General features: G+C 44.6%; 1 protein-coding gene and 1 long non-coding RNA gene across 5 annotated transcripts in view; one reads left to right on the top strand and one right to left on the bottom strand.

Moving 5' to 3' along the window:
- Positions 1–27816, bottom strand: part of LOC128417819 (uncharacterized) — a 313698-nt gene that overhangs the window by 208505 nt on the left and 77377 nt on the right. The gene's annotated exons all lie outside the window — the stretch shown is intronic.
- FARS2 (phenylalanyl-tRNA synthetase 2, mitochondrial) overlaps positions 1–27816 on the top strand; it is a 193569-nt gene that overhangs the window by 97857 nt on the left and 67896 nt on the right. For all 4 annotated transcript variants that reach the window (XM_053396992.1, XM_053396995.1, XM_053396993.1 and 1 more), the window contains one exon: positions 20642–20802. In XM_053396992.1, coding sequence (XP_053252967.1) covers positions 20642–20802 — 161 coding nt within the window. The remainder of the gene's footprint in view (positions 1–20641; positions 20803–27816) is intronic.

Below are 27816 nucleotides of genomic sequence, written 5' to 3'. Positions count from 1 at the left end.
CTCAGACTGTAGGCAGAACTGTTTTTTTAAGTGGTCCTGGCATGGAAGATCCCAGTGTATGTCAGATTAACCACATCATTAATTTTTGCAGATATTGTCACTGTAGTGTGGTGACCCCACAGCTACTGTGCCACCTTTTCACCCAGGTAACTCTTGAATTGGACTTAAGCCACAAACCACAGAGGTAGTTTAATTAAAAAGCTTAAAAGATCGCTGCAGGGGGTGGAGCAGGAAGCACACATCAAGTGATTCTCCAGAAATCGGTTGGGCTAATGAAAAGCAAGGATCACGTTTCCTCCTTCATTTTGAGGAATATTCCACATTTCGAAAAGTCAAATTTGTTTCCCAGGTGGTGAGACGCTGACCGGGCTGAGATGATATGAATAGCCTAGACTTTATTTTAAGCAAAATGACAAGGTTATCTGTAACAACGAAACCTAATACAAAATGCTTCTTGCAATGAAGAGGATTTTGAGAGGCGCAGTCAGGGACATTAATCACTCTCCACCCCTTTCTCCAAAACTGATTTTTTGTCATCCATTAGTGGTATGTGCTGCTTTCTACTTTATTCTGGAAGAATAAATGTGAATTCCTCAAATGTTCCCAAGGAGCCCAATTCTGGCTTATTTATTTCACTGTTTTCCTTGGGTATGTAGGTGATGGCTATAAAAGCCGATGGCATGTTGTGAAGGACTTGTCTGCAGAGTCTCATAGATCTGGGGACTGTTTTAATTTCCCCCCTTCCACTCAGAACCAAATAAAGCTAACCTCTTGCAGAGAGTGAGCTGTTGTATTTATTTTGAGATCCTGCTTACTTCAAGCTTTGTGTACCCAAATTGTTTTACGGAGCTTTGTCAGCTCATACCATTGGGAATTCACATACAGAAATCTTGATGTTTTTCGAACAGCCCTTTATCAGTCTAAGAAACATCCAGCCTTTGCTAAAAAAGAATGAAAAAAGAAGTGTTTGTAGAAGAAGCATAAATGTCCTGCAGTTTTCACTTTAGGCTGTTCTCACCCAAATAGCTCTTGATGGAAGGTAGGAGTGCCAGTTTTCGCACCCAACTGTGGGTGTCTGGGTGCCCTGAAGCGTGCATGGCCCGAAATTTGTGGGTGCTCAACCCTTTCATGGGCTTAGTCATGCTGGCCACATGACCGGGAAGCTGTACGCCGGCTCCCTCGGTCAATAAAGCGAGATGAGCGCCGCAATCCCAGAGTCGGCCACGACTGGACCTAATGGTCAGGGGTCTCTTTACCTTTACCTTTAACCCTTTCATGGGGAATTTTGTGGGTGCTCAAGCACCCAGGGCCCCAGGAATTGGCACCTATGATGGAAAGCCATCTTTGGGAGACATGGTGTCTGTAAATGAAGCAGCACCTTCATTCTTTGATGTCTAGGGAGGGCAGGTTTTGAGAGGAAGCAACTGAAATTTATTGCAGCTGCTGTGGATGCTCTACTGTGTTGAGAACGTGTGGTAGAAATTTAATAAATTAATCACTTTAGAAATTTCCCCTTGGATTCTATCAAAATCTAAGCCCTTTCCTTGGGAGATGTCCATAGGTAGAATGGTTGTCCCAGTCCCTTGACATCCACATGTTTAGCTGCTCCTATGTAGACACCCATGCTAGGGCTGGACAGTATCATTTTCAACATTGCAATATACCGATATACAGTGGTACCTTGGTTCTCAAACAGCTTGGCTCCCGAACTAATTGGCTCCCGAATGCCACAAACCCAGAAGTAAGTGTTCTGGTTTGCGAACGTTTTTTTGGAAGCTGAACGTCTGATGCGGCTTCCAATTGAGCCAATCAGCCCCTTGGGTTTTGAACCATTCTGGGAGTCGAACAGATTAAGTTTGACAACCAAGGTACCACTGTATCAGAATGTCTGAAATAAGGATGGAGCTATGTAGAGGCATTTGGTGGCTTCACAGTTTTCCCCACATTGTGATTTTTGCATAGCACACAGACGCATCATGTTTCATGATACATTGCCAGGTCAAAAATTATGAAACCAATAGCACAGTTTGGACTTCAAACCAGGTTTTGGACAATATATTGTTATATCACCCAGCCCTAATCCATGCTAAACTCATGGATGTTGAGGGGTTGGGACATGAGCTCAAGGTTATGTGATGCCTCTCCATTTCCCAGATGTGTAGAATGGATGAAAAGGACACTAGTGGAACAAAGAAACAGAACCCAGATAAACATGTCTCAATTCTCAGGGGTTTTCACTGAGTTCTCTGGAACTGTAATCTGCAATAGTTGAGATGGGCTAAAAACACAACACAGGTAGGGTTGTTTTTTAAACGCAGTTATGGTATTCTCAGTGCTCTTGGATATTGCAGGGCACCACAGAGGGGAACCCCCCCCCAACAATTATTTTTTACTGAATGGGAAAGTAGTGCCTCTTCTGTCCTGCTTACCTAACACTGTCCATTGAGATACTTTCATAGGGATTGCTGTGAAGAGCTTTGCAGAGTAAAATGACAGAGTTTGGCTTTGGAACTCAAAAGATGATGTCAAATGATGGAGGGATATGCTAATTTATAGATTTACCTTTTTCTATGTTGCTTATAGCCAACAAAGCCCAAAACAAAGCATGCAGCAAACAGCAACGCCTCATAAATTATTTCAATCAATTTTACTCTAAAAGAATAAGAACGGCTATTGTAATTTAGTTTTACTCATCAAAATCCTGACAAAGTGTGTTCCTGTGAATCCGAACTGGACATTGTTGACATTCACCATTTGATTTTGATGGTGGCCTGACAGTGCTGCAAGTAATTGTTGGCATTCGGTGGCTGATTAACATGAATGATGTCTTGTTTTTGAAAGGCTTTGATTTTGATGGAGCATCTTGGAAATATCCAGTTAAACCAGCTTTCTGCTGAGTACCGATCTAAAAGGTAATGATAACTCTGAACTAGAAATAAATGACGTGTGTTTGTTAGAAGGTCTCAGCCTTTTGAGACTTTAGGTTTCAAGGGCAAGAGCATTATACTGATGCCTAGGGGAAGTGGTGTCAAGACTTCTGTCGAGATTTCCTGCACACCGTGATTGGGTTTTTGTGTGCATGCACGTATACAACCATGCAAGGCAGGAGCGCCCTTCTTTGGCAACGAACCGAGAGGCTTGCAAGGCAATAGTCCTCCAACGAGGTTTCAGTGCCATTCTCAAACTCATGAAATATTTACACTGTACAGAAATGAAGGAGACAGACAGCATACATTACCATTTATTACTGTATTTACTTGAATCTAATGCTCACCTTTTTTGGCCAACCAAATTAACGCTGTGAAAATTAAGGTCTGCATTCGATGTGATGGCACGTTTACATTCGCCAGCAAATACTTTTTTTGGTTTCAAGGTTCTGAAAATAGAGATGCGCATTCAATTTGATGGTGCATTAGACTCGAGTAAATATGGTAATTGCTGCACAGGAATGTCTAGAGGGCTTCAGGGAAGACGAGGCACCCGTTGGGAGGGGCTTGGCACTTGCATTGAAGCGATGAGGGGCGCTCGATGGAAGCTGACTTCCTTAAATAAGCAAGGCAGTCAAAGGGCAGTTGGATGCTGGCAAAGGCTCGCGATGGAAAGGGCAGAATCGGGATCTAGATTTCTCTGTTTTGTCAGTGCCTTCTTGCATTATATAGAACAGGCTTTGTTCCGGTTTTAATTTTGAAAATTTCTGTGCTTCCCTTTGACGCAAGCACCTTCATTAAAACCACCACTGCGCTCACAGACCAGAGGTCATAGCATCTTCTTAGCACACAGGAGGTCCCAGATGCCTGCAGCTTTAGTTTAATAATAATAATAATAATAATAATAATAATAATAATAATAATAATTTTGTCTATACCCTGCCCTCCCCAGCCAAGACTGGGCTCAGGGTGGCTAACAACCAATAATAAAAACAAGTTGATTAAAATGCAATTTAAAAAACAACATTAAAATACAACATTAAAACATTAGGATGCAGCCTCTTCACAGGAAGAGAAAGGAAAAAGAAAGAGGGGGAGGGAATCAAACTGATTCTAAGCCAAAGGCCAGGTGGAACAACTCTGTCTTACAGGCCCTGCGGAAAGAAATCAGATCCTGCAGGGCCCTGGTCTCATGATGCAGAGCGTTCCACCAGGCCAGAGCCAGTGTTGAGAAGGCCCTGGCTCTGGTTGAGGCTAATCTAACTTCCTTAGGGCCCGGGACCTCTAGGGTATTGCTGTTTATGGACCTTAAGGTCCTCCGTGGGGCATACCAGGAGAGGCGGTCCCGTAGGTACGAGGGTCCTAGGCCGTGAAGGGCTTTAAAGGTCAAAACCAGCACCTTAAATCTGACCCTGTACTCCACCGGGAGCCAGTGCAGCTGGAAAAGCACTGGGTGAATATGCTCCCATGGCAAAGACCCCGTGAGGAGCCTCGCTGCAGCATTCTGCACCCGCTGGAGTTTCTGGGACAGCTTCAAGGGCAGCCCCGCGTAGAGCGAATTACAGTAGTCAAGCCTGGAGGTGACCGTCGCATGGATCACTGTTAGGGCTGGGAGAGGTGCTCAGCTGAGATTCATGCATTGCAGGGGGTTGGATTAGACGACTTGGGGGTCCCTTCCAATGCTATAATTTTAGGATTCTGTGACACACTGGAGACCTGCTGCCATTCAGTGTAGAAAGGTGATTCCCAAACTTTTTCCCATGGACCACTTGGGAGTGGCAGGAGGTCTTAGCAGGTGCTTCCAGGCCTTGCTATAGCCCAGGCTTCCTTAACCTCGGCCCTCCAGATGTTTTGAGACTACACTTCCCATTATCCCTGACCACTGGTCCTGCTAGCTAGGGATCATGGGAGATGTAGGTCAAAACATCTGGAGGGCTGAGGTTGAGGAAGCCTGCTAGAGCCATTAACCTTTCAAAGAAAGGTTAACAGTTCAGCAGTTCCGTCTACTGCAACCCCACCCACCCCAATCCTATAACAGCACCATTGACCTTCATTGCAAGAATAGATATACTGTATAAAAAAGCCCACCCAAAAACTTTAATGCCAGAATTTCTAACAAGAGTTAAGCTCTCTTTTAAGGTAAAGGTAAAGGGACCCCTGACCATTAGGTCCAGTTGTGACCAACTCTGGGGCTGTGGCGCTCATCGCGCTTTATTGGCCGAGGGAGCCGGCGTACAGCTTCCGGGTCATGTGGCCAGCATGACTAAGCCGCTTCTGGCGAACCAGAGCAGCACACGGAAACACTGTTTACCTTCCCACCGGAGTGGTACCTATTTATCTACTTGCACTTTGGGGCGTGCTTTCGAACTACTAGGTTGGCAGGAGCAGGGACCGAGCAACAACCACCGACCTTCTGATCAGCAAGTCCTAGGTTCTGTGGTTTAACCCACAACGCCACCCGCATCCCTCTCTTTTAAAAGGATCCCCCAAATTCAAAACACTTAAATGCACAGCTTTTAGTGTATCCTCCTCTTTAGATCCTATCAGTGAGTTTCCTCTTTTGTCCTTGATTTTTTAATCCTGTCCCTATTCCCTCCCTCCCCTTTCTCCCCAGACACAAACACACAGAATAACTCGAACCATCTTCTGTGGTGGAACAATACTTGTCAGATATTTCCAGACAGGAGCTTTAACGACAATTTTGGTTTTTTTTACCTTTCGCCTTCCGGTCTCCAAAAATGTCCTTGTGTGAATGAGGGATCCTGTAACAGACAGAAAGTCAGGAGTAATTTGTCCTTTTCCATTACCTCCACCCCCCACTTCTATCTTTGCCTTTTGAAGTGCAATGCAATCTGGTATGTACAAAGCTAAACCCTGAAATACTTGCAGCAGTCTTTTGCTCAATTTGTTAGGCTTCGCTACCTTTAAGTATCCGCCTGCGTAAGTGCAGTATAAGCCCTTTTCTCACTATTAAAACTCTTTTAATGATAGAAGGTTGATTCATGAGCTTTTCTTCCAAAAGATACGCTGTACTAAGTAGCTACTTGACTGCTTGCAGCTGCAAATAGGGATCCTGCTGAGAGGCCTCCCCTGCACACTGCCTTGTAACTAACGCCTATGTTACGCAGGTCAAAGAGCCACAAAACCCACAACCGTTACTGTATGAAGTAAAATGCTAGAAGAGAAAGTTGAATTGAAAATGCAACCCTGAAGGAGCAGGTTTGCAGCATTTTGCCTGTCTGGCTATTTCCTTTGTTTCAGCATTGACCTAGTTTATTAACGTTAATTTTATTAGTGCATGTGCTTGGTTTCTGTGATTATTAAATGCTTTTGGGGCTTCATAATTCTATTTTATCAGTGCCTTTTCACATAGCGCAAGCCCAAAGTACAGTAGCCTGAAAGCATTTGATATTCTAGCCTGATAAATCTTGCACAGTTGAACCAAATTAATATATATTTGCAATGCTGTGTGTAAGTAATTTGCTTATAGGGGAAAGCCTTATTTTACCAAGTAAGGTGCAGCAATGGATCTGTCTCTCTAGGTTTTCTCTGGTACCAAACCTGGCAGCAGTTTCTTTTAGTTCTACCTAGGAAAAGAGAGGTTAGACAAATGGGCAGGGGGAGTCAGTGTGGTGCTCTCTAGATGCTGTTGGACTTCAGCTCCCATCATCCTTGACCATTTCCCATGCTGACTGGGGCTGAAGTGAGAAAGTCCAACAATAGCTGGAGGATCACAGGGGCTACTCCCAGGCTCAGGTTAATCCACAAGCTGCCACTTATGGCTTGCTTTTGTAGAAAGGGCTGGCGTGTTGCAGATCCCTCCTCTCCAGGACATTTCCCCAAGCAATCAGAGACTGTGCCTGCATGCAGCCAATCTTTCCTCTGCCCTTTTCATGCCTCTTCTGGTTCTGGGAGACCAGAGGGGAGGGAAGCTTGTTGTGGCAGGAGGGAGAGACACCTGTGACTCATCTCTGCCTCTTGGCCTCCCTCATCCCACTCACCTGTTTCGGCTTCTGCCTCTGATTCTGGAATTCTTTCTGCTCACTAAACCCTGTTACCCATTCAGCTTCCAACACCTCCTCTTTACTGTTTCCCCCCTCTTCTCCCTCTGACCACTCATTGTTGTCCCACCACTACTCCTTGGGTTCTGAGCCTTCTTCCTTTGGTGGTTCCCTAGCTGGTTCCTCCCACCATTCTATCAGAGATGGAACATCTCCAGCATCTCCACATAGGGGCCGGAAATCATTTTATTATAGCGAATGTAATAAGTTGTGCGTGCTTGGTTGTGTGGGTGGTACACATAACCGTTTTTCCACTTTGAAAATGTTTCCATGGGACCCCAGAATTTGTGACTTCTGAGCTAGGTGGTCCATATATGGTGAAGGGCTCTGTACAGTGGTACCTCGGGTTACATACGCTTCAGGTTACAGACTCCGCTAACCCAGAAATAGTACCTCGGGTTAAGAACTTTGCTTCAGGATGATAACAGAAATTGCATGGCGGCAGTGCAGCAGCAGCAGCAGCAGCAGGAGGCCCCATTAGCTAAAGTGGTACTTCAGGTTAAGAACAGTTTCAGGTTAAGAACGGACCTCTGGAATGAATTAAGTATGTAACCAGAGGTACTACTGTATAAGACAGTTTAATCGTTTCTGTGTGGACAGCTACCAAAGAGGTTTGAGCTTCTTTCTAACCCTTCTCTGTGAAAGGGCTTCATAGACCAAGAGGCGGAGTGCCTCCTCATAGCTTTGAGGGAAAGGAAGTCTCTTAATTAGCCCATCTTCATTGAGATTCCCATATTCTTTCTCATGCTGAGAAACCAGCCTGCAAGGCAGCAGATAAAATGAGCTCCATACCTTTCTTGTTGCAGGAGGGTCACAGGTGTTAACTTTCCTTTCCAAAACGATCAGAGGTTCAAACGTCTACCCCAAAGGACAAAACACCCACCTCTTAAAGCTTGCCGTTGACTGACTGAAAATCCATATTTCTTTACATCTCTTTAATAGCCAAATAAATTTGCATGCTTGTTTGGTCAGCCTAGCATACAATTAGTACATGGCTTAATCAATTGCCTAATTACTGTTGTTGACGCCTAATGATAATCCATATTCAGTGCTGGTGCAAAGCTTAAACATTTTGCATTGTATGTAGTGTTTTCTAACCTTGTTCTCTAAACATAAGCCAGCTTGTTTCAATCATCCTTAAGAAAATTGGTCCTCATCTGACTAGCTGCCAGTTTATGGTTGGAATTATTCCAGCTTTAGCTACATTCTGACAGGCAACTTCTCTGCCGCAGTAGTTAATGTTGAGTTTGCCAGGCCTAGTGGTGAACTTAGAGGCTTCTAAGCACAGCAGCTCGATGCATGCAGCTAGGGAAAAGGAAGAGTTGATGCTTCTGGATGAAGTCTTTGCATCTGTCATTTTCAAACTGTGTTCCAAGGAAGCCTGAGGTTCCTCGATGAGCAGATAACTGTGGAGATGGCAAACTTCATTTTAAACACAACTTCTCATCACCTGTGATCTTTCCATGCAATGTGTGTCCTAATAAATGTTATGCAGGGTTATAGGAGAAGACCAGGAAGCAGCACATTTTGGCTGGTCCTAAAGGTAAAGGTAAAGGACCCCTGACAGTCAAGTCCAGTCGTGAACGACTCTGGGGTTGCAGCGCTCATCTCACTTTACTGGCTGAGGGAGCCGACGTTTGTCCGCAGTTTTTCCGGGTCATGTGGCCAGCATAACTAAGCCGCTTCTGGCAAATCCAGAGCAGCGCACGAAAACACCGTTTACCTTCCTGCTGGAGTGGTACCTATTTATCTACTTGCGCTTTGACGTGCTTTCGGACTGCTAGGTTGGCAGGAGCAGGGACCGAGCAACTGTACTCACCCCATTGCGGGGATTCAAACCGCCAACCTTCTGATCGGCAAGCCCTAGGCTCCGTGGTTTAGACCACAGCGTTGGTCCTACTGGCCATCAAAAATGTGTTACTGACAGAGCCCCCCACCCTCATCACAAGAGGACAGGTCTTGTCCCTGACCTCATGCTATGTCTTTGAAAGGCAGCACAAAGTCGGGGAATTTCCTGCTCTGTCTCGCTCTAAGCTTGGAACTGAAATAGAGGTCAGGAAACCAGAAGGGCAGGCAGGGGAGAGAGGTTTTCTCTCTTTGTTTTTGTTTTTAAATGATTTTTATTGGTTTTACATATAATCACATTACATAACATCATATCCTCTTATTTTATCTCTTTGGCTCAACTGAGCCTAACGACTTCCTCCCGTTTACAAAATTAGACTTTACATCTTTACATTTCACTTCGTTTCCTATCCTTGTTATATCATTCCCTAAAATATTAAATTACTCCTCCTGAATAGGTAGCAATTTCATTTTACAAATCTTCAGATAACCCTGCTAACGACGTTAATTGCTTACAGTTGTCTTTCAAATAGAATATAAATTTTTTCCAGTCCTTTTGGAATGATTGGTCTTGCTGGTTCTGGATTCTTCCCGTCAGTTTTGCCAGTTCTGCAAAGTCTCTCTTTTTGTGTCCATCTGACCAGTGTCCCAAGCTTGCAGAACACCAGCCAAAGGGGCACAGGAAGTTGACTTGCCTCTGCCTTCCCCTACAAGCACTGCAAGCTGAGAATGGGAAGTGCTTTCTCTGTCTCTGCCTGGTGGATAGGTGCCTTTGTGTCTCTTCCAGCTATGAGATGGAGACGGAGGATGGCTATAGCTTTGTGACTGTGCCCAGCAAGAGCCATAAGAAGCCACAGGGCTCAGTGAACTTTTGAGCTGGTGAGGGGTGAGGTTAATCCTCCTCTCCACATTACCTTGGAGGAGACTTCTGGCTTATCTTGCTCACTACAGCCTGGCTCCCTTCTTGCCATCATGAGCGGATTGAGCAAGGCTCGGTAGGTCCCAGAATCCTCATCTGGGAAGGAAGGTTCTGGGGCAAATTCACAGGGATTCCTCAGCAGGCAAATCAGTGTGGAAGGGATTAGTTGGAAGCAGGAAGTGTGCAAACCACTTCCTTTGATAAAGGAGTGTCATGCGTAGTTGTTCTCTTGTCGGGGAGATGCTTGGTATGTCTTGAAAACTCTGGTCCGACTTGGTCTCTTCAATAGGGTCAAGAAGCTAATGACTTTGGAAATGACACAGTGTGCTAACTGAAAGAAGGCAGTTTGAGCTGACTGTATGGGAAAACCCTAAGCAGGAAGGGGGAAAGTTGTTTTCAAAAAAAGGGGACGCATGTGTAAAGGATATCTAGGACTAACTGTTTGGAACAAACACTGTACAAGTGAGCACAGAGACGTTTTAGAGCAGGCATCCCCAGACTCGGCCCTCCAGATGTTTTGGGACTACAACTCCCATCATCCCTAGCTAACAGGACCAGTGGTTAGGGATGATGGGAACTGTAGTCCCAAAACATCTGGAGGGCCGATTTTGGGGATGCCTGTTTTAGAGGAACTAAAGTGTTGGAAGTGCAACTCCTCTCCCCAATTAAAACCCACAGTCTCTCTGGAATTGTCTCAGATAAAACATGCATTGAACATAGAACACAGGTTGCCTTATTCCAAGTCACCCCATTGGTCCATCAAGTTCATTGTTGTCTACACTGATTGGGAGTGGCTCCCCAGTGTTTCAAATTGGGAGAGTCGTACTGGGGAGTGAACCTGGAAAGCTATGGCCCTTTCCAAAATCATTCTCTCTCAGCCTCAAGCACCTCACAAGACTTCATCCCTAGAAGAATGAATATATACAAATGTTGTGAATAACGGTTTGACATTTGAGGAGCTAGACTCTCTAACGTTCCAATATGAAACACATCCGAGTAGAAACTTTTGCACTTGGTAATGGATCGCGAACTTCCAAGTGTGACCCTAAGAACAATGAGCATAAAGAACAATGTGCTTTTTGATTCGTAATGCAGTGCTTTATTGTAGTATAATTGCATTTTTTCAATTAAAAGCTTATTACTCTGCCATCATGGTAAAATAGGATATTAACACTGAAAGTGAATGTCACAGGTGCCATTGGAAGTTCTTTCAATCCCTCTTAATAGCTTTTCAAAACTCTGGCTTAATGTTTCGCAGTGGGTAAGTGTGTAGTTTCAGAAATTATATCTTATATGAGTTTTGCTGAAACTGCCTTAGAAACCCTTTTATGATTTTCTAAAGTTATTTTGAGGCCCGACTGCTTAACTCCTCTACATGCAAAACTTTTCACACATCAGGATTCCTGAGTTCTCTTTATATAGCCTTCCTTGTCTTATTCTCTGGCAAAGCATCATTTCCTGTGTGCTGGCCATTTTAAAATGGCGGCTGGCTTCAACTACAACTGGGTGGTAGCAAAAAGTCAAGTTTTCCAGTCATGAGGGAAGCAGTAGAACCTGGGAAGCTGCCTTACACTGCCTAGCAGTGGCTCTGTGGGGTTTCAGGCAGAAATCCCTCTTGGCACTACCTGCAGGATGTGGGGACTGAATCTGTGATCTTCTGCATACAAAGCAGATGGTCTATACAGTAGGACACATGGGCACCCTATTAATGCCCACCCCCCTGTTTGCCTTTTGAAGGGACGCGGGTGGCGCTGTGGGTTAAATCACAGAGCCTAGGACTTGCCAATCAGAAGGTTGGTGGTTCGAATCCCTGCGACGGGGTGAGCTCCCGTTGCTCGGTCCCAGGTCCTGCCAACCTAGCAGTTCGAAAGCACATCAAAGTGCAAGTAGATAGATAGGTACCGCTCCAGCGGGAAGGTAAACGGCATTTCCGTGCGCTGCTCTCGTTCACCAGAAGCGGCTTAGTCATGCCGGTCACATGACCCGGAAGCTGTACGCCGGCTCTCTCGGCCAATAAAGCGAGATGAACGCCACAACCCCAGAGTCGGCCACGACTGGACCTAATGGTCAGGGGTCCCTTTACCTTTACCCTGTTTGCCTTATTTACTCACTGAAACACAGACACATTTTTATGGCTCCCCTCAACCAACCCCTGGATTTCTTTTCGATTTTGCAAACTACTTTCAATACTATCTGGTGTTTCAAGGCTTCAGTTTAGATAGCTAGACAACAGCTTCCTTCAGTGCCTGGGGTTCTTTTCAGTCCAGTCTCTATTTGCCAGTGGTGAACACCCTTCTCTGGAGCTGTTCACGAACTGATGCATAGAATCAGTGCACAGAATCGGAATTGTGGAGGTGGAAGGGACCACGAGGATCAGTATACCTGAAGGAGCGTCTTCACCCCATCGTTCTGCCCTGACGCTGAGGTCCAGCGCTGAGGGCCTTCTGGCGGTTCCCTCACTGCGAGAAGCAAAGCTACAGGGAACCAGACAGAGGGCCTTCTCGGTAGTGGCACCTGCCCTGTGGAACGCCCTCCCATCAGATGTCAAAGAGATAAACAACTACCTGACATTTAGAAGACATCTGAAGGCAGCCCTGTTCAGGGAAGTTTTTAATGTGTGACATTTTAATGTATTTTTAATCTTTGTTGGAAGCCACCCAGAGTGGCTGGGGAGACCCAGCCAGATGGGCAGGGTACAAATAACATATCATCATCATCATCATCATCATCATCTGGTCCAACCCCTTGCAATGCAGCAATCTTTCACTCAAAGTGGGGTTCGAACCCACGACCCTGAGATTATAAGTCTAACGCTCTGCTGACTGAGCTGTAGGGGGCTTGGCAAATTAACAGGGTCTTCCTTCACTTTCCAAGGTGCTGTGCTGAACTTAAAAAGCTGCTCTGGTCATAGTTCCCTATAAAGACCGAGGAAAGAGGAAGTGGCAAAAGAGAGGCGCTCCACCTCTCTCCAAAGTCGTGCTCAAAGTGAAGCAAGAATCATTCCCCTCCCAGTCATCTGGTATATGGAGATGATGCAGGCGAGTGGGGTGGGGGTTCATGCAAACAGATAATGGTTATCTAATAATGCACCAAACCAACATGTGTGCACCCCTTCCCAGTGACACATAGGCTAAGCCCCATTTAGCTCGCAAGATATGATAGTGTCAACAGCTAGGTTGCTCTAGTTGTTGTCCAAAAGCCACTGACTTTTGGCTCTTTGAGGTTCTGCAGTGTTTTTACTCTCAGCTCTTGATGTGAAAGGAAGCTCTTTCAGTCACCTTGAGGCATTGCTGTGCATGCAAGAAGATATCTGTTTTCATTTCAAGCAACTGAACATCTCTATCTCTCCCACACCTCTCTCTCTCTCTCTCTCTCTCTCTCTCTCTCTCTCTCTCTCTCTCTCACAAACATAAATTCTTGTTCTTTGAAGATCAAGTAATCAGTTTAAAGGCTAAATGGGTAGACCTGAAGCAGAAGCAGCCCTGCCTACACCCACTGATAGATTACTTTTTTAGTTTTTAGTCCTAACAGTAGCAATATTAACCAGATGTAGGTGCATAAAATCTATGTGTGTGCATGCCCTACCAGTATATTGGGGAAGAAGATGGACAGTCTTGCTTGCCTGTTGAAGCAGTTTAGGACCCAGGTCTTTCCATATGTACACATAGAAACATGTGCAGTCTACAACCCTGAATATGCAACGTTTAAAATCATGTGGGGGACCTTCACGAGTTAGGGGAGACTCCCTGCTTTGGAAGAACATCCTCCATCTGCTTGAGGAGGATTGGTAAAGAATCAGAGAATTCTAGTGTTGGAAGGGACCACAAGGATCATCTAGTTCAACCCCCTGCAATGCAAGAATCTTTCGCCCAATGCGGGGCTCGAACCCATAATCCTGAGATTAAGAGTCTCATGCTATACCGACGGAGCTATTTTAGATGTCAGGGAAGGTATACTGCCAGCATGCCCCTGGTCTCCCTCACTTGATTCTCATTGCACAAGTGAACTCCTGAACAGGGCTTTCCCCACAAAATTATCTAGCTAAAGATGTAAAGAACACCCTCCCTTCCGTACAACTGCCTGCTGTGGTTTTCTGGCTTCCAAATGCCAGACTGGTAAGTCAGATTGAAGGAAGGATGGCAGGTATTTGGCAGGTCAGGGTGGGGGAGAGGTTTAGGAGCTCACAGGAATAGGGTAGGTTTAAGAACAGTCCGGTTTACGAATGATTCGGTTTACGAACTCCGCAAAACCGAAAGTAGTGTCCCGGTTTGCGAACTTTACCTCGGTCTAAGAACGGAATCCAGCGGCGGGAGCCCCCATTAGGGAAAGTGTGCCTCAGTTTAAGAACAGTTTCAGTTTAAGAACGGAGTTCCAGAACGGATTAAGTTCGTAAACCGAGGTACCACTGTACTATGTTCCAGTTTGGGAGGAAATGGCTCAGCTTGCTTCTGAGTTTGAGCTGGGAGCTTGCCCATGACTGGGCTGAATAATCTCCTGGCCTGATCCTGCAAGGCAGTCCTTACGCCCAAGTTGTGTAAGCTCAAGGTAGAGCACATGGCTGTCTTGGACAAAAGATATAATGTCTGAACTGGCATTTAGTTACTGCGGTTCTAGAATGTAACTAATGTAACACAAAGCAAATGGGGGGAGTCATACTCTATGGTGACTTTGTGTGACAGTGGCAGACATTTAATTGCATTTTCTCTCATTTATCTGGCTGTCTTTCATCTGGCGAACAATTTCTGATCCAAGGTGAAAGAGAACATGATGGTTTGAGCACACCTCTAGGGCTAACTCGAATGAGAGCTGGCTCGGTCTCCAGGGACACCAGCCACAAATTTCATTTTGCTCCCTTGTGTAACCTTCACCTCAACTGTTTCCTAAACGAACATGAAAATAGATGAGGCTGGATCAGGCATGCTTGAGACACAAAGGAATGATAGAGCAGTCCACCAGCTAAATATACTGTGGACAGCCTAAGGGTATCTTCAAACGTGAAACTTAAATAAGTTTGTGTTTTAATCAGTCTGTAATGTAAAGATGAAACCTACATTGGTTAAAAGCTGCATTTCATTTCCCCCCCCCAATTCCAAATTTTCTCTGCTGTTTACAAGATTCATTTTCTGGCATTAACACACACAAAAGAGACTTAGATGCATTTCTTGGTGTTACATGTGAAAATATTATGAGAACCGTACGGATGCCCTGTTTGTCCTACTTGACCACTGCTGATATTCTTACCTTCTCCTGCTTTGACTAATCCTTTTCATAACTCTTTCCTACTATCAGTTATTTCAGGAAATTGTTTTATCAATTATTTGCCCCATCTAGCTTGAGGTGGGGAACCTGTGGCCTCGAAGATATTGTTGGGCTAAAACTCACACCCCTAATTATTAGCCATGCTGTCCGGGACTGATGGAAGTTGGAGCCCAACATCATCTGAAGGACCACAGGCTTCCCACTCAAGGCTTCTAGCTCAGTGTTTCCAAAACTTGGGAACTTGGGTCTCCAGCTGTTTCTGGACTACAACTCCCATCATCCCTAGCTAGCAAGACCAGTGGCCAGGGATGATGGGAGCTGTAGTCCAAAAACAGCTGGAGGCCCAAGTTTGTGAAACACTGGTCTAGCTAGAACTATCTACTCACTGGCAACATCTCTCCAGGGTCTGAGGCAGTGTGGTCTGCCCTGGTCCTGTTTTGAGATGCTGGGGACTCAACTTTTGTGTTCAAAGCTTGTGCTTCCCCAGTGAGCTACAGCTCATCCCTCAACGATCCCCAGGTCAAGTTATTTCCTGCTGTTCGTCGAAGAATGGATGCTTTTGAATTATGGTGCTGGAGGAGACCCTTGAGAGTCCCATGGACTGCAAGAAGTCAAACCTATCCATTCTGAAGGAAATCAGCCCTGAGTGCTCACTGGAAGGACAGATCGTGAAGCTGAGGCTCCAATACTTTGGCCACCTCATGAGAAGAAAAGACTCCCTGGAAATGACCCTGATGTTGTGAAAGATGGAGGGCACAAGGAGAAGGGGACAACAGAGGATGAGATGGTTGGATAGTGTTCTCGAAGCTACAAACATGAGTTTGACCAAACTGCGGGAGGCAGTGGAAGACAGGAGTGCCTGGCGTGCTTTGGTCCATGGGGTCATGAAGAGTCAGACATGACTAAACAACAACAACAATAACAATATGTGGAAGAACTACGTGCCATGGCATCATCCTGTTCTGTTCTCCTGTGCCTTTTCAATGTCTTTGGCTAGCAGGATTTTCCCCAAACTATTTTTTTGCTGCATTGTCATAAAAGCACATTTATATAACACTCCCAGCCCCCATAATACATCCCCCCAAATGATTTGGATTGCTATGCACAAACAATGCCATAACCCTTCATGGTTAATCTGGTACCATCAATGACTTGAGGTTTATGAAAAGAAAGGTGCTTGGCTGGTTGATCAGTTCAAAGTTCTACATAGTTTTAGTAATAGCCTAATACCAATGAAAGGTATTTTGCTTTTTATAGCATAAAACTATGTTAAGTAAGTCTAGGTTGTTATTCAGGTAGTGAATACTGCCTGATGAACTATGTTGAAAGGTCAAAAGTAAAGACATGTCAGGGAAGAAGGGAAGAATGATAAATTGTTGGCAGCACTCTGATCTGCATTTGGAACATGGCCAGTAGGCTAAATATATATTTAAAGAGGTCAACTTTTATTCTTATGTCCTCTGATGAATGCCTTTGAATTTTCAGTATAAGATTATTATTTGTCAGAGTACGTTGATTCTGCTTGTATTTGCTACCTGGTTTCTTCTTAACAGCTGGCGTCATTCTGCAGTCACAGAAAAGGTTGAAACAATGGGCCTCTTCCAACACTCAGGCTGATGTGATGGTCGTGTGCAGGGTAGAGTGAGTCCAGGCATTGGGGGAGGTGAATCATGGTCACTGTAATGTGATATCACACATGCACAAAATTGATCTGACTAATATCTGTGATCTTAACATCACTGTTTGTAGGTTCGCTTCTGTTTTCAAATGCCTGGGTCCACATGAGTTCATTTGTGTGGTGGCAGCCAAGCAGACCCATGAGCTGAGGTTATTAAACATCAACTGTTTTCTAACAATAAATATACTTGCTTATTTTGAGGCCCACCTTGATGACTCAAGCTTGAAGCTCGTAACTATTCTTTGGGTGGTCACCGAGCACCAGATGAATTTGGCTGCTGTGTTTGAAGTAATCAACCTTGTAGTTCTTTAAGCAGATGCTGTTCAGCAAATGGAGAGCTATCGTATTTTAGCTCTACCCCCTACTGGACCAGACGTGTCCATCCAAATATAAAGGAAGGATATACTGCTATTGGTCAGTCACAGATGCTTTTACAGACTGTTACAAGTTTTTTTGTGATTCATATCTCTCCGTTGAACACTCTTCTTCTGTCTTCCCTCTAACTGAGTCTAGCTAAGGCCTTGGAATATTTGACTAATTTACTCTTAACAAGCTTCATTAAGCATATCAGCGCCTCTTGCCGCACGCTATAAGGTTGCATCTAGAAACCAGCTACCTCCAGCAGTCAGAGTCCTCTTGCAGGCTAGACAGCCAGCAAGGCAAGCATCAGCTGTGCCCATCACCAAGCTGACTGCTGCTAGTCTAATTGTACTACAGGGATCAATGAGTGAGACAGATTGGGAATCACACAAAACCAACAATGGCTGGGAAGATGCTTATCTGAAACCTTGGAGAGCTGCTGCCAATCACTGTAGACCAGAGTAGGCAACTTGGCTCCCCCTTGGTGTTATGGACTGTCGTTCTCATCATTCCTGGCCATTGGCCATGCTGACAGGTGCCGATGAGAGTTGTAGTCTGGAGCATGGGGGAGGGGGCAACCAGAATGCTTTCCTCTGGTATTGGCTGTGGGTATTCATCCTGATGGAACGCAGGTGGCGCTGTGGGTTAAACCACAGAGCCTAGGGCTTGCCGATCAGAAGGTCGGATGTTCAAATCCCTGCGATGGGGTGAGCAGTTCAAAAGCATGTCAAAGTGCAAGTAGATAAGTAGATACCGCTCTGGCGGGAAGGTAAACGGCGTTTCTGTGTGCTGCTCTGGTTTGCCAGAAGTGGCTTAGTCATGCTGGCCACATGACCCGGAAGCTGTACGCCGGCTCCCTCGGCCAATAAAGTGAGATGAGCGCCGCAACCCCAGAGTCGGTCACGACTGGACCTAATGGTCAGGGGTCCCTTTACCTTTACCTTTATTCATCCTGATGGATTTCCTATAGTCTTTTACAAAGACTAGTAGTAGTGAAGACAAGTTGTATACAGGGAAATATGGAAGACAGTGTATGGTTATGATTGCCACTTCATCTCTGAAATGCATGGATTAAATTCTTCGTTATTGTCTCCCCCTCCCCCTTTTTAAAAGAAAGGTCTCTGGAATTTTTGACAATAGCGGAACAGCATTCCAGTAATTTAAAATGTTGGTATTTCACACCATTTCACTTATTAACAAATGTGATTGATGCTCAAAGTGGGCTTGTAGTGATGAGTGGAGATCGAATGTCAACACATACCGTTGTGCTTTTCTTTTGAGATTTGCTGACAAGCCTCATACTAGATAGGAAAGGAGCAGGCAATTAAGAGCTGCCTGCCAAGTTTGTTTTTGCTTGGCTTTTTTTTTTTGTCTTTCAATTATATTTTGGATAATGATAGACGAGATGCAACTTGATGATAAGGGTGAGTCTTAAAAGGCACAGTGGTCCCTTTAGCGTTTCACATAATTTCTAGTAGGAAATAAGAATGCATTAATTGCCATTACACTGTAATTATAGAATTATGGGAGTCTGGCATTTCATTTGTCATCCATTTCTTTAAACGGCGGTGATGATACTTATCTCTGTAGTTAATCTAGGTGCCCAACAGCACTGCCAACAATGATAATTATTTGCAAAGTTGCTTTTTTTGCTTGAGTTATCTGGAGCTACTTGCTTACTAACCTGGTAGTAGTAATAGTGCTAATCTAGAAGTGTTTCCCATTGTCTGGATTTTGTGGGTTGATCTATGCGGGCTGATCCACGTGGACAACCTTTCTTCACAGCCATGCAGCACACAGAGAATATCAGATATTTTAAGGAACAAGCAATGCAACAGATGTCCCCAAAAGAAAAAGGCATCTGACCACATGTGGGGGGAAAACAGCCTGATTGCCAAAGCAAGCAATTGGCAATATTGAAAGAATGGCTAGCCAAAACTCAAATAGGCCGTCATTTCCTCCAGATATTTCCCAGGTGGGCCGGGGGGACGGGGGACGGGACGGAACTGGAATTCCACCTGTTATGTTTCCCTCCTACCTAGAGCAGAGTGACTTGCAGTGCGTTGGTCAGCCAAGAGAAACGGGGTCCTCTGCTTTTCAAATTTGCCAGTCAGGATTTCAAGCAGCCTTTCATCTGCATCCCCAAATTGGCTAATGTCGCATTTGCCCACTCATTATGGAGATGTCGTACTGGGGGGAGAGAGAAAGGGTTAATAGACTGACCAATAAGAAAGCCCAGGGGCGAAGCCTAACTGTGTTTAAGGCACAACACGGGTTTTGGCAGTTAGTTTGGTTGGTTTCTTGTGGGTGGGAGGCATAGGAGTCAGAGACAGAGGGGAGACAGAGAGAGTGAATTGGATTACAGTGGTACCTCGGGTTAAGTACTTAATTCGTTCCGGAGGTCCGTTCTTAACCTGAAGCTGTTCTTAACCTGAAGCACCACTTTAGCTAATGGGGCCTCCTCCTCCTGCTGTGCCGCCAGAGCCCGATTTCTGTTCTTATCCTGAAGCAAAGTTCTTAACCTGAAGCACTATTTCTGGGTTAGCGGAGTCTGTAACCTGAAGCGTATGTAACCTGAAGCGTATGTAACCCGAGGTACCACTGTACAGTGTTTCAAAGTATTTAGAACTTGTTTGCGTTCACAATAAACTGGAATCTTTGTTAATACGTTACAACCTGACTGGGTCTGAATATATTACCGGGGAAACCTGATTGGTGGCAGTGGAAGAAATAAGCCGTGGTGGTGCAGGGTCAATAGGGGGCTCTGTGCGAATGCCACAGCTGCCACTTTGGAAACAGTGTGTTCAGTGGAAGGTTGCTTTGTGACTTCGGTTTGATCTGGAAATGTCACCTGTATCCCGACAGGCTTCCAACCTTGACCTTCAACCTGTACCTTGCTCTGGGCTTTTGCTTGTGGTTTTGACTGGTTCTTTCCATATGGAGAACAATAGGTGCACTAACTGCACTATGTTTGGTCCATTAGTTTCCTCTGCAGATTTTGTGCTCTTCATTGCGAGGTACTGGAGCTGGTGGAAGTTAATAGTTTAGCAACATCCAGAGGGCACCATGTTAGCTACTCCTGATCTATACCGTATTTTTCGCTCTATAAGACGCACCAGACCACAAGACGCACCTAGTTTTTGGAGGAGGAAAACAAGAAAAAAAATATTCTGAATCTCAGAAGCCAGAACAGCAAGAGGGATCACTGCGCAGTGAAAGCAGCAATCCCTCTTGCTGTTCTGGCTTCTGGGATAGCTGCACAGCCTGCATTCACTCCATAAGACGCACACACATTTCCCCTTACTTTTTAGGAGGGAAAAAGTGAGTCTGATAGAGCAAAAAATACGGTATTTCCTTTCTTTGCGATGAGGCATAAAATTAGCAGGCATAGCTGATTCTTTAAAAAGTTCCCCCATATTGGGGGAACACACTATTTTTGGTGTGTTTTTTTTTAAGGAAACACAACTTTTCATTTATGTATTTAATATGCATTTGTTTAATAGATTTATATCCCACCTTTTAGAATACCAATCTTACTATTGCCTTTATTCTCCCGTTAAGACCTTGTGTGTTTTTCTTTGTGTAATTGCAGCTGGCGCAGAGAACAAAATCGGCTGGGCGTTTGGCCTGGGGTTGGAGAGGCTGGCCATGATCCTGTACAGCATCCCTGACATCCGACTTTTCTGGAGCAAAGACGAGCGTTTCCTGAAACAGTTCCACGTGCCTCACATTAACCAAAGAATACAATTCCAGGTAAGATTGAAACGTTGGAACGATGTTTAAGGAAAGTGAGAGTTTGCAGAGAGCAATGCCTGGAAGTGCTGCTTCCCTTTGTTTACAGCAGCGTTGTGATGCTCCCATCCATTTCAATGGCGGCCTATTTATGGCTTATCTAGCCCACTCCCCCCCCCAGGAGCTCAAGGTGGCATACATAGTTCCCCCCCCTTCTCATTTAGTCCTCACAACAACCCTGTGAGGTTAGGCTGAGAGGAGAGACAGTGACTGGCCCAATTTCACCCAGTGAGCTTCATGGCTGAGTGGGGATTTGAACCCTGGTCTCCCAGGTCCTAGTCCACCACTCTAACCACCACACCACACTGGCTCTCTATGTAGGCATCTTCATGGAGGAAGAGGCAAGTTGCTCATTCTTAATTCAAAGGCAGCTTATATCCTATTTCTTGAAGCAAACTTCATTTGCTGAATATTTTTAAGGTTAACTTTTGAATCAGTAGCATTTGCAAGCAGTCTGTATGTGCAAATTCATCTCAGCTTTCTGTAGGTGGTGGTAAAAAAACAAAACACACACACGTGTCTCTAATTTTATTGATTTCACCTAATCAATATTAACTGAAAAGGGCACAGAGGTTTCACCGCCACATGCTGTGTGCACTGATTTCCAAAAATGGTTAGGCTACCAAGACGTCTCAGGCTTGATGATTTGGATAAGACATGTGGGAAAGAGCTTGCGATTCCAAAAGGAATCTGCCTGTCTAGTTCTGCTTAAACAGCTTTGAGAAGAATTTGCAAGTGGGAGGCCTGAGAGAGAAGCTGGAAGAGTAAACAAATCTGGACAAATACAAGTATCACAGATTTATGCAATGATGCTCCAGCACTCGGTTTTTGTGGAAAGTCTAGGGAGTTCCACAGCATGGTGCAATATGTTTCCTAATCGCAACGTTGGGAGTTGCTTGGCTGACATGGCTGGAGCCAGCACACAGCAAAGGTGGGCAACTGCCCAAAGATGTATATGTGCAGAACTCACTGAGCCAAGCCCCAGATCCAGTGTGGATTAATAATGGCAGAATGGCACAGGCTTGGGGGTGGGGTGCCTTGCCTTGACCAGGGATAACAACCAACTGCAGTCTTTTGCTCCAAAGGCTGGAGCGCATCTGAAACTAGGCTCACAATACATCATCGCCACATGCTAAGAGCTGGGAAGGAAGAGAAGGGTGAACCGCTAAAGATATGCAAAATCGTCTGAGAATGGCATCCGAATGAGTAGATAGCATCCTTTCCTCCGATCTGAGACACCACTTCTGCAGCCTTGCCACCACCATCACTGCCCCTGATCAGAGATAGTTGACCTGGAGGCATTTTTGTTCAGCCCAATTGTGCTATAATGCAGGGATGAGGAACCTCTGACCCCACAGACCATTCTTGGCCTACCATGAGGTTGAACCTGGCCTGTGAGGCCACATTCCCCAAAGCACACCAACCTGTCCATTGGCTGACGTCACTAGGGAATGTCAGCTTGAGCAGGGCAGGGATTCCTCCTGCTGCATGCTGTTTTGCAAGCACATTCTCTGCGGGGAGCTCACTGGCGAAGTAGACCTCTGCAGCAAGCAGGATGAAACCCTTGCTCATCAGCTGCGCAGCAGAGTGTCCAGCACTCCTGGGTTCCTATGGGAAACAAGTTGGCAAAGAAGACCTCTCACCCTACCCATGTGGACCCACTATGATGGGTGGATCACCCACCTGTCAATCACTAGACACCATCATGACATCAGATGATTGATTAGGGGGTGGGGCTGGCCATCTGTCAAAGTTGGCCCATGAGGTTGTGGGAAGACGAAGATCCACCAATGCTAGAAAAAGTTGCAGTTCCACTCAAAAGCATTAGTATGCTGGTCCTCCTATAACTTCTCTCTCTAATACATACGCAGGATCAAGGAATCATTCGTGAAGTTCCTTGCTTTCGGTGGGCTGTGGGCTGCATGCTTTCACTGTGATGTTGTCATGTCCCAACGCAGGAGAATTAGAGGTGCCACGACAAATTTAAAGATTGGGATGTCGCTGTGTCCATGTTGTACAATGCAATGATACATGAGGCCACTGAGAAATCAAAACCTTGTTTGGGTATATTCGGAAACCCCAAAATACACCAAATTGGTGGGGGTGAGGAATTGCTTCCTCATCTGTACTGTTCAAACAACTATGTGTGTACAAACTAGCCATTTCAGCTCATTCAACATCAATATGAAGTTGGGATAGACCTGATGATGCTTTTTACTAGCTCTTTTCCTCTGTGTAATTTACATTTGCGATCTGAGTTTATGATTAGCATTTTTCCACAATTAAAAAAAAAAGTAAGTAGCTTCCATGGGTTCCGCATTCTTTGAAATTTTTCATCTTTATAGGGTAATGATGCCTAAATAGTTATTCATTCATTATGTTTACTTTTTAATAGCACATCTATTAAAAGCAGCCATGCAGCCATTAGTAAGCAAATTGAACTTGGATGCCTAAAATAATGAGGTTCAGCCTGTGATTTGATTTATTGGCTCATTAGCTTGATTGTAATGGAGGATATGTATGAAGTGCGTATATCTGGGTTTGCATATACTTGTGAGAGTATCTAGGCATGTACCAAAGAATCCCGAGCCTTATACGTTGGAAGTAAGATATATTGTAGAACTGAGTTATTTGGTTGCAGTTTCTGTCCGTAGGATTCAACTCAGTGAAAATGTATTCCGCACGTGTGCCACTTGGTTCTATAAAGTCGTGAGAACTCTTCAGGCAACCTAAAGTACATTTAAGCACACATTCCAGACTGGGGGTAAAAGACAGTCAGCACCAGTCATATTTATACGGTGGAATCCAATTGACCTCTACCATGGGTTTCTGTGAGTGAACTTAGTTTTGTAAATGCACCTTGCATACTGTCTGATTGTGACTCAGGACCAAATCCATGAAGTTAAATGCACATTCTTTCTTCACGGGACTGTTGTCTTGTGGAAAAGGTGGTTGGGGGAAACTCTGAAAACTGCTTTGGCATGGAATGATGATTTGTGGTATGGACATGCACCGAATCATTCAAAAGACTGGTTTTCTATTCCAAGATAACTGAAAAGTCAAGTTGTAGACAGTATAGAATGACCTTGTGGTCGAACACTCCTTGATATCGCTGCTGTAAGCAATTTTTATTTTATTGGCTGGTATTAAAGGATTAAATGATAAGCCACTTTTGGTTCTCCTTATGTGTAACAGAGTACAAACAAGTCGCTGACTCTGCCCTTTTACCCCCAGTTTGATGCTTATTGCAACAGATTGTGTACAATAAGATATGGTTGTTCAAGATTGTTGTTTCAATAGGTTTTATGGCTATAAAGAATCATTTTTTAAAAATTTCATTTAGCCTCTTTTATCCCTCAAATCATTTCATTTAATTTGATAATGATTTGGGAACAAGCAACTCTGAGCCCACTGAATAGAGTGGAATTAAACCCACCAAGTAAATATGAGAAAATGATGCATATGACTTTGCTAGCTCCAAACTTCCTCCTAGATTCCTGTGGAGTCCTGTTCTCACAGATGCAACTCAAAACAAGCTTTCTGGATAACAAACTGTGACATGCCATTACTACAGAGTATATGGCCAAGGAACCATTTGAAAGAGGCATCTCATGAGTAGCTAACACTGGCTGTACTTGCATGTCATGGTAAATCACAGTTACTGGTTTACTGTGAATGTTTAGACAGCTTTCTCTTCACTCCTCACATGAATAGGAACTATGAACCATGGTCCCTGGCTTAGCAGTATATCCAAACTGAAGGCTGTGGTTTGTTTCACACTCCTAACAAAACATGATTTGAAGCCAAGGTTTGTTCTTGGCTTACCAAATATGGTTTCTTTGACTGAAACAAGTTATAGTCCTTGGTTTGGACATAGTGCTAAGCCAGATATTGTAGTTTGTTGCTGATGCTTAGGGGCAGGGGAGTGAAGCAAGTGCATTCTCTCAAGTCTCAGTAAACCATAGTTTATCATGACCTGGGCATGTCAGTTGTCAAAATCACTCCTTTGTCAGTTTCTGCTAGCTAGCTAGCTAGCACAAATCACATATTACACTATTGACAGATGTTACGGCAGTGTTTCTAATCGTTTGTTTTGAAGCAATAATTCATTATTAGCACAAAATAGTTATTTTTAAATGCCCTTCAGAAGCATTTTTAAAAGATTCAGGAGCAATTTAAAATGCTGTTTATCAAGCGTTTGAAAATAAAAGACAGTGCTGAAATTGAAAGGCTTAGCAAACAATCAAAATCACAATGCAGCAGTCCAGCAAACATCCAGATCGTGACTTGGAGTCCAGTTTTGTTCAGAGTTAGGTGTTGACTACAGGAAAAATGCATAACACAAAGATTTCAGTCCTGATTTTGATGAAATTGTATTTATACTGGTTTGCTCGTAAGAATTCCATTCAGTATTCTTTCTGGGAAAATAAAACCCCTAGATGTGCTTTAATAGGGAGCATATCATGTAAAATTAGCAGACGTCCCAACTGTTCCTAAGAAATACACGACTTAATAATGATTGACCAGATGCTATCAGGAATGAAAAGCCTTCCTTTAAAAATGCAACCATAATCTAAATGAATCCTACGTTTGCAAGAGGGAACTGAAGCAATGCAATAAGCATCGTGTGAGCGCAAACAGGGCCATTTGCTGCCCTGCAACCTCAGCTGCTCTCCATTGCGCAAGTTGTCATCCTCCATGGGACGTGGACTCTATGCCCAGAGGGTAGAAATGAAGCATAGTAAGGGAAGGAAAAGGGACACGAGTGGCGCTGTGGGTTAAACCACAGAGCCTAGGGCTTGCCAATCAGAAGGTCGGTGGTTCGAATCCCCACAATGGGTTGAGCTCCCGTTGCTCGGTCCCTGCTCCTGCCAACCTAGCAGTTCGAAAGCACCTCAAAGTGCAAGTAGATAAATAGGTACCGCTCCGGCGGGAGGGTAAACTGTGTTTCCATGAGCTCTGCTTTCCATCACAGTGTCCTGTTGTGCCAGAAGCAGTTTAGTCCTGCTGGCCACATGACCCGGAAAGCTGTCTGTGGACAAACACCGGCTCCCTTGGCCTGAAAGTAAGATGAGCACTGCAACCCCATAGTCGCCTTTGATTGGACTTAACCGCCCAGGGATCCTTTTCCTTTTGGGACACAGGTGGCGCTGTGGGTTAAACCACAGAGCCTAGGATTTGCCAATCAAAAGGTCAGCGGTTCGAATCCCCGCGATGGGCTGAGCTCCCGTTGCTCGGTCCCTGCTCCTGCCAACCTAGCAGTTAGAAAGCACGTCAAAGTGCAAGTAGATAAATAGGTACTGCTCCGGCGGGAAGGTAAACGGCGTTTCCGTGCGCTGCTCTGGTTTGCCAGAAGTGGCTTAGTCATGCTGGCCACATGACCCGGAAGCTGTACGCCGGCTCCCTCTGCCAGTAAAGCGAGATAAGCGCTGCAAGCCCAGAGTTGGCCACGACTGGACCTAATGGTCAGGGGTCCCTTTACCTTTAAGGGAAGGAAGCGAGACACTGGACTGGCAGCATACCTTAGCCAAGAATAAAGGTAGCACCTAAGTTTCCTGGGTACCATTAAGCATCACATGCAGATAAACATCGTAGAAGCAGTTCCTCCTTCTTAGTAGAGGTCCAGTGCCCTATGATCGGTCAGGGCCAACTGCAGCCAGTTGCAGCAGACCCATCAGGGCCTCCCCTTCTGATTATAGGGGAGTTACTTCATTCTAAGGACTTGGTTGAGTCAATATTAAGCCTAGGTGTCAGTCACCCAAAAGTTCTAAAGAAATTGCACGAGATCACATCATTCCTTCTATCCTAGATGAACTTTGTTAGGTTGTGTCCCTTGGAATAGCTAGCATTACGAGATCAAAGGAAGGTATCCATTTCTGGTGATTTCTCTGCATCCGTATCTTTGCGCAACCCCCCCCCCCCCATATCTTGGGTGGAGGCTGCCATGACAGATTCCCAAGTATGTTTATAACTGAAGCAGGAAGGTTTATGCTTTAACTTTTAAGGTACACTGTGCTGTCCTGCTCTGGCCAGGCACATATTTAAAGGTGTCTTGCTGAACATAAATCTACTTTATGTAACTCTGATTGTACCAAGTTTCACTTCACAGTTAACTTGTTTCTCTCCATTGTGTTTTATAAGACCATTATGCTTGCTGCTCATAGCAGAACAGATGGTAGAGTACAGGAAAAGCCCAAATTTTGTAAGTAGCTAAAAACCCATCTTGTATTTCTACATTTTAAATAAAAGGGCTCTTCATTTCTTTGCCCAGATGTACCAGCCAATGGACACATGTTGAAAGCTGTTTGTATCTTATGTGACCAAGACCTTCATTTATTTCTGAGAAACCCCAATATACTCTCATATAAATCATTTATTACCATCTGTTATTAATTATTAGCTTTCCTCCTGCTTATAATGAAATCCCCCCCATTGCCCCCATTTCCCATATGCTATTTCCTGCCTTCTTTTTGTCAATGCTAAGTCCAGCTACATTACAGGCTAGAAATCAATGATCCCCCCACAATTTCACAGCCACAGTTTTTATATTTTTTTGGTGTTAGCTTCTGCAATAAGGCAGGATATAAACCATGGTTTTAATATTAAAAAAAAGTCACGATCACATCTCTAAGGTGTTTTTTATTCCTTTTCCTTTTGAGAATGTGTGCTAGGCTTGTCCATATTTTAGTGGAGAAGTAAGGGTCTGAAATTCCAGGAAGAAAGAGTGCATATGATTAGGAAATGCAGAAAGCTTGTTATCAGAACAGCAGGAGACAAAAGAAAAATCAAATGTATCAATGTTCAGGTCCAATTCACATAGAGACAATATATTAGTGCTGTGTCAATGTTCTCTAAATTTGATATGTGCTTTGAAAGGAGCACAATTGATGCAGACTGACAGATACTGAAAAATACTCAACATGCCAAATGTTCACACGGCTGTGCTGCCCCTTTCGTTCCCTTGGCTGTTGCTTC

The sequence above is a fragment of the Podarcis raffonei genome, chromosome 7 (assembly GCF_027172205.1).
Source record: "Podarcis raffonei isolate rPodRaf1 chromosome 7, rPodRaf1.pri, whole genome shotgun sequence".
Taxonomy (NCBI): domain Eukaryota; kingdom Metazoa; phylum Chordata; class Lepidosauria; order Squamata; family Lacertidae; genus Podarcis; species Podarcis raffonei.
Note: the sequence above shows the minus strand (reverse complement) of the source record. Positions and strands in the feature narration are given on the sequence as shown.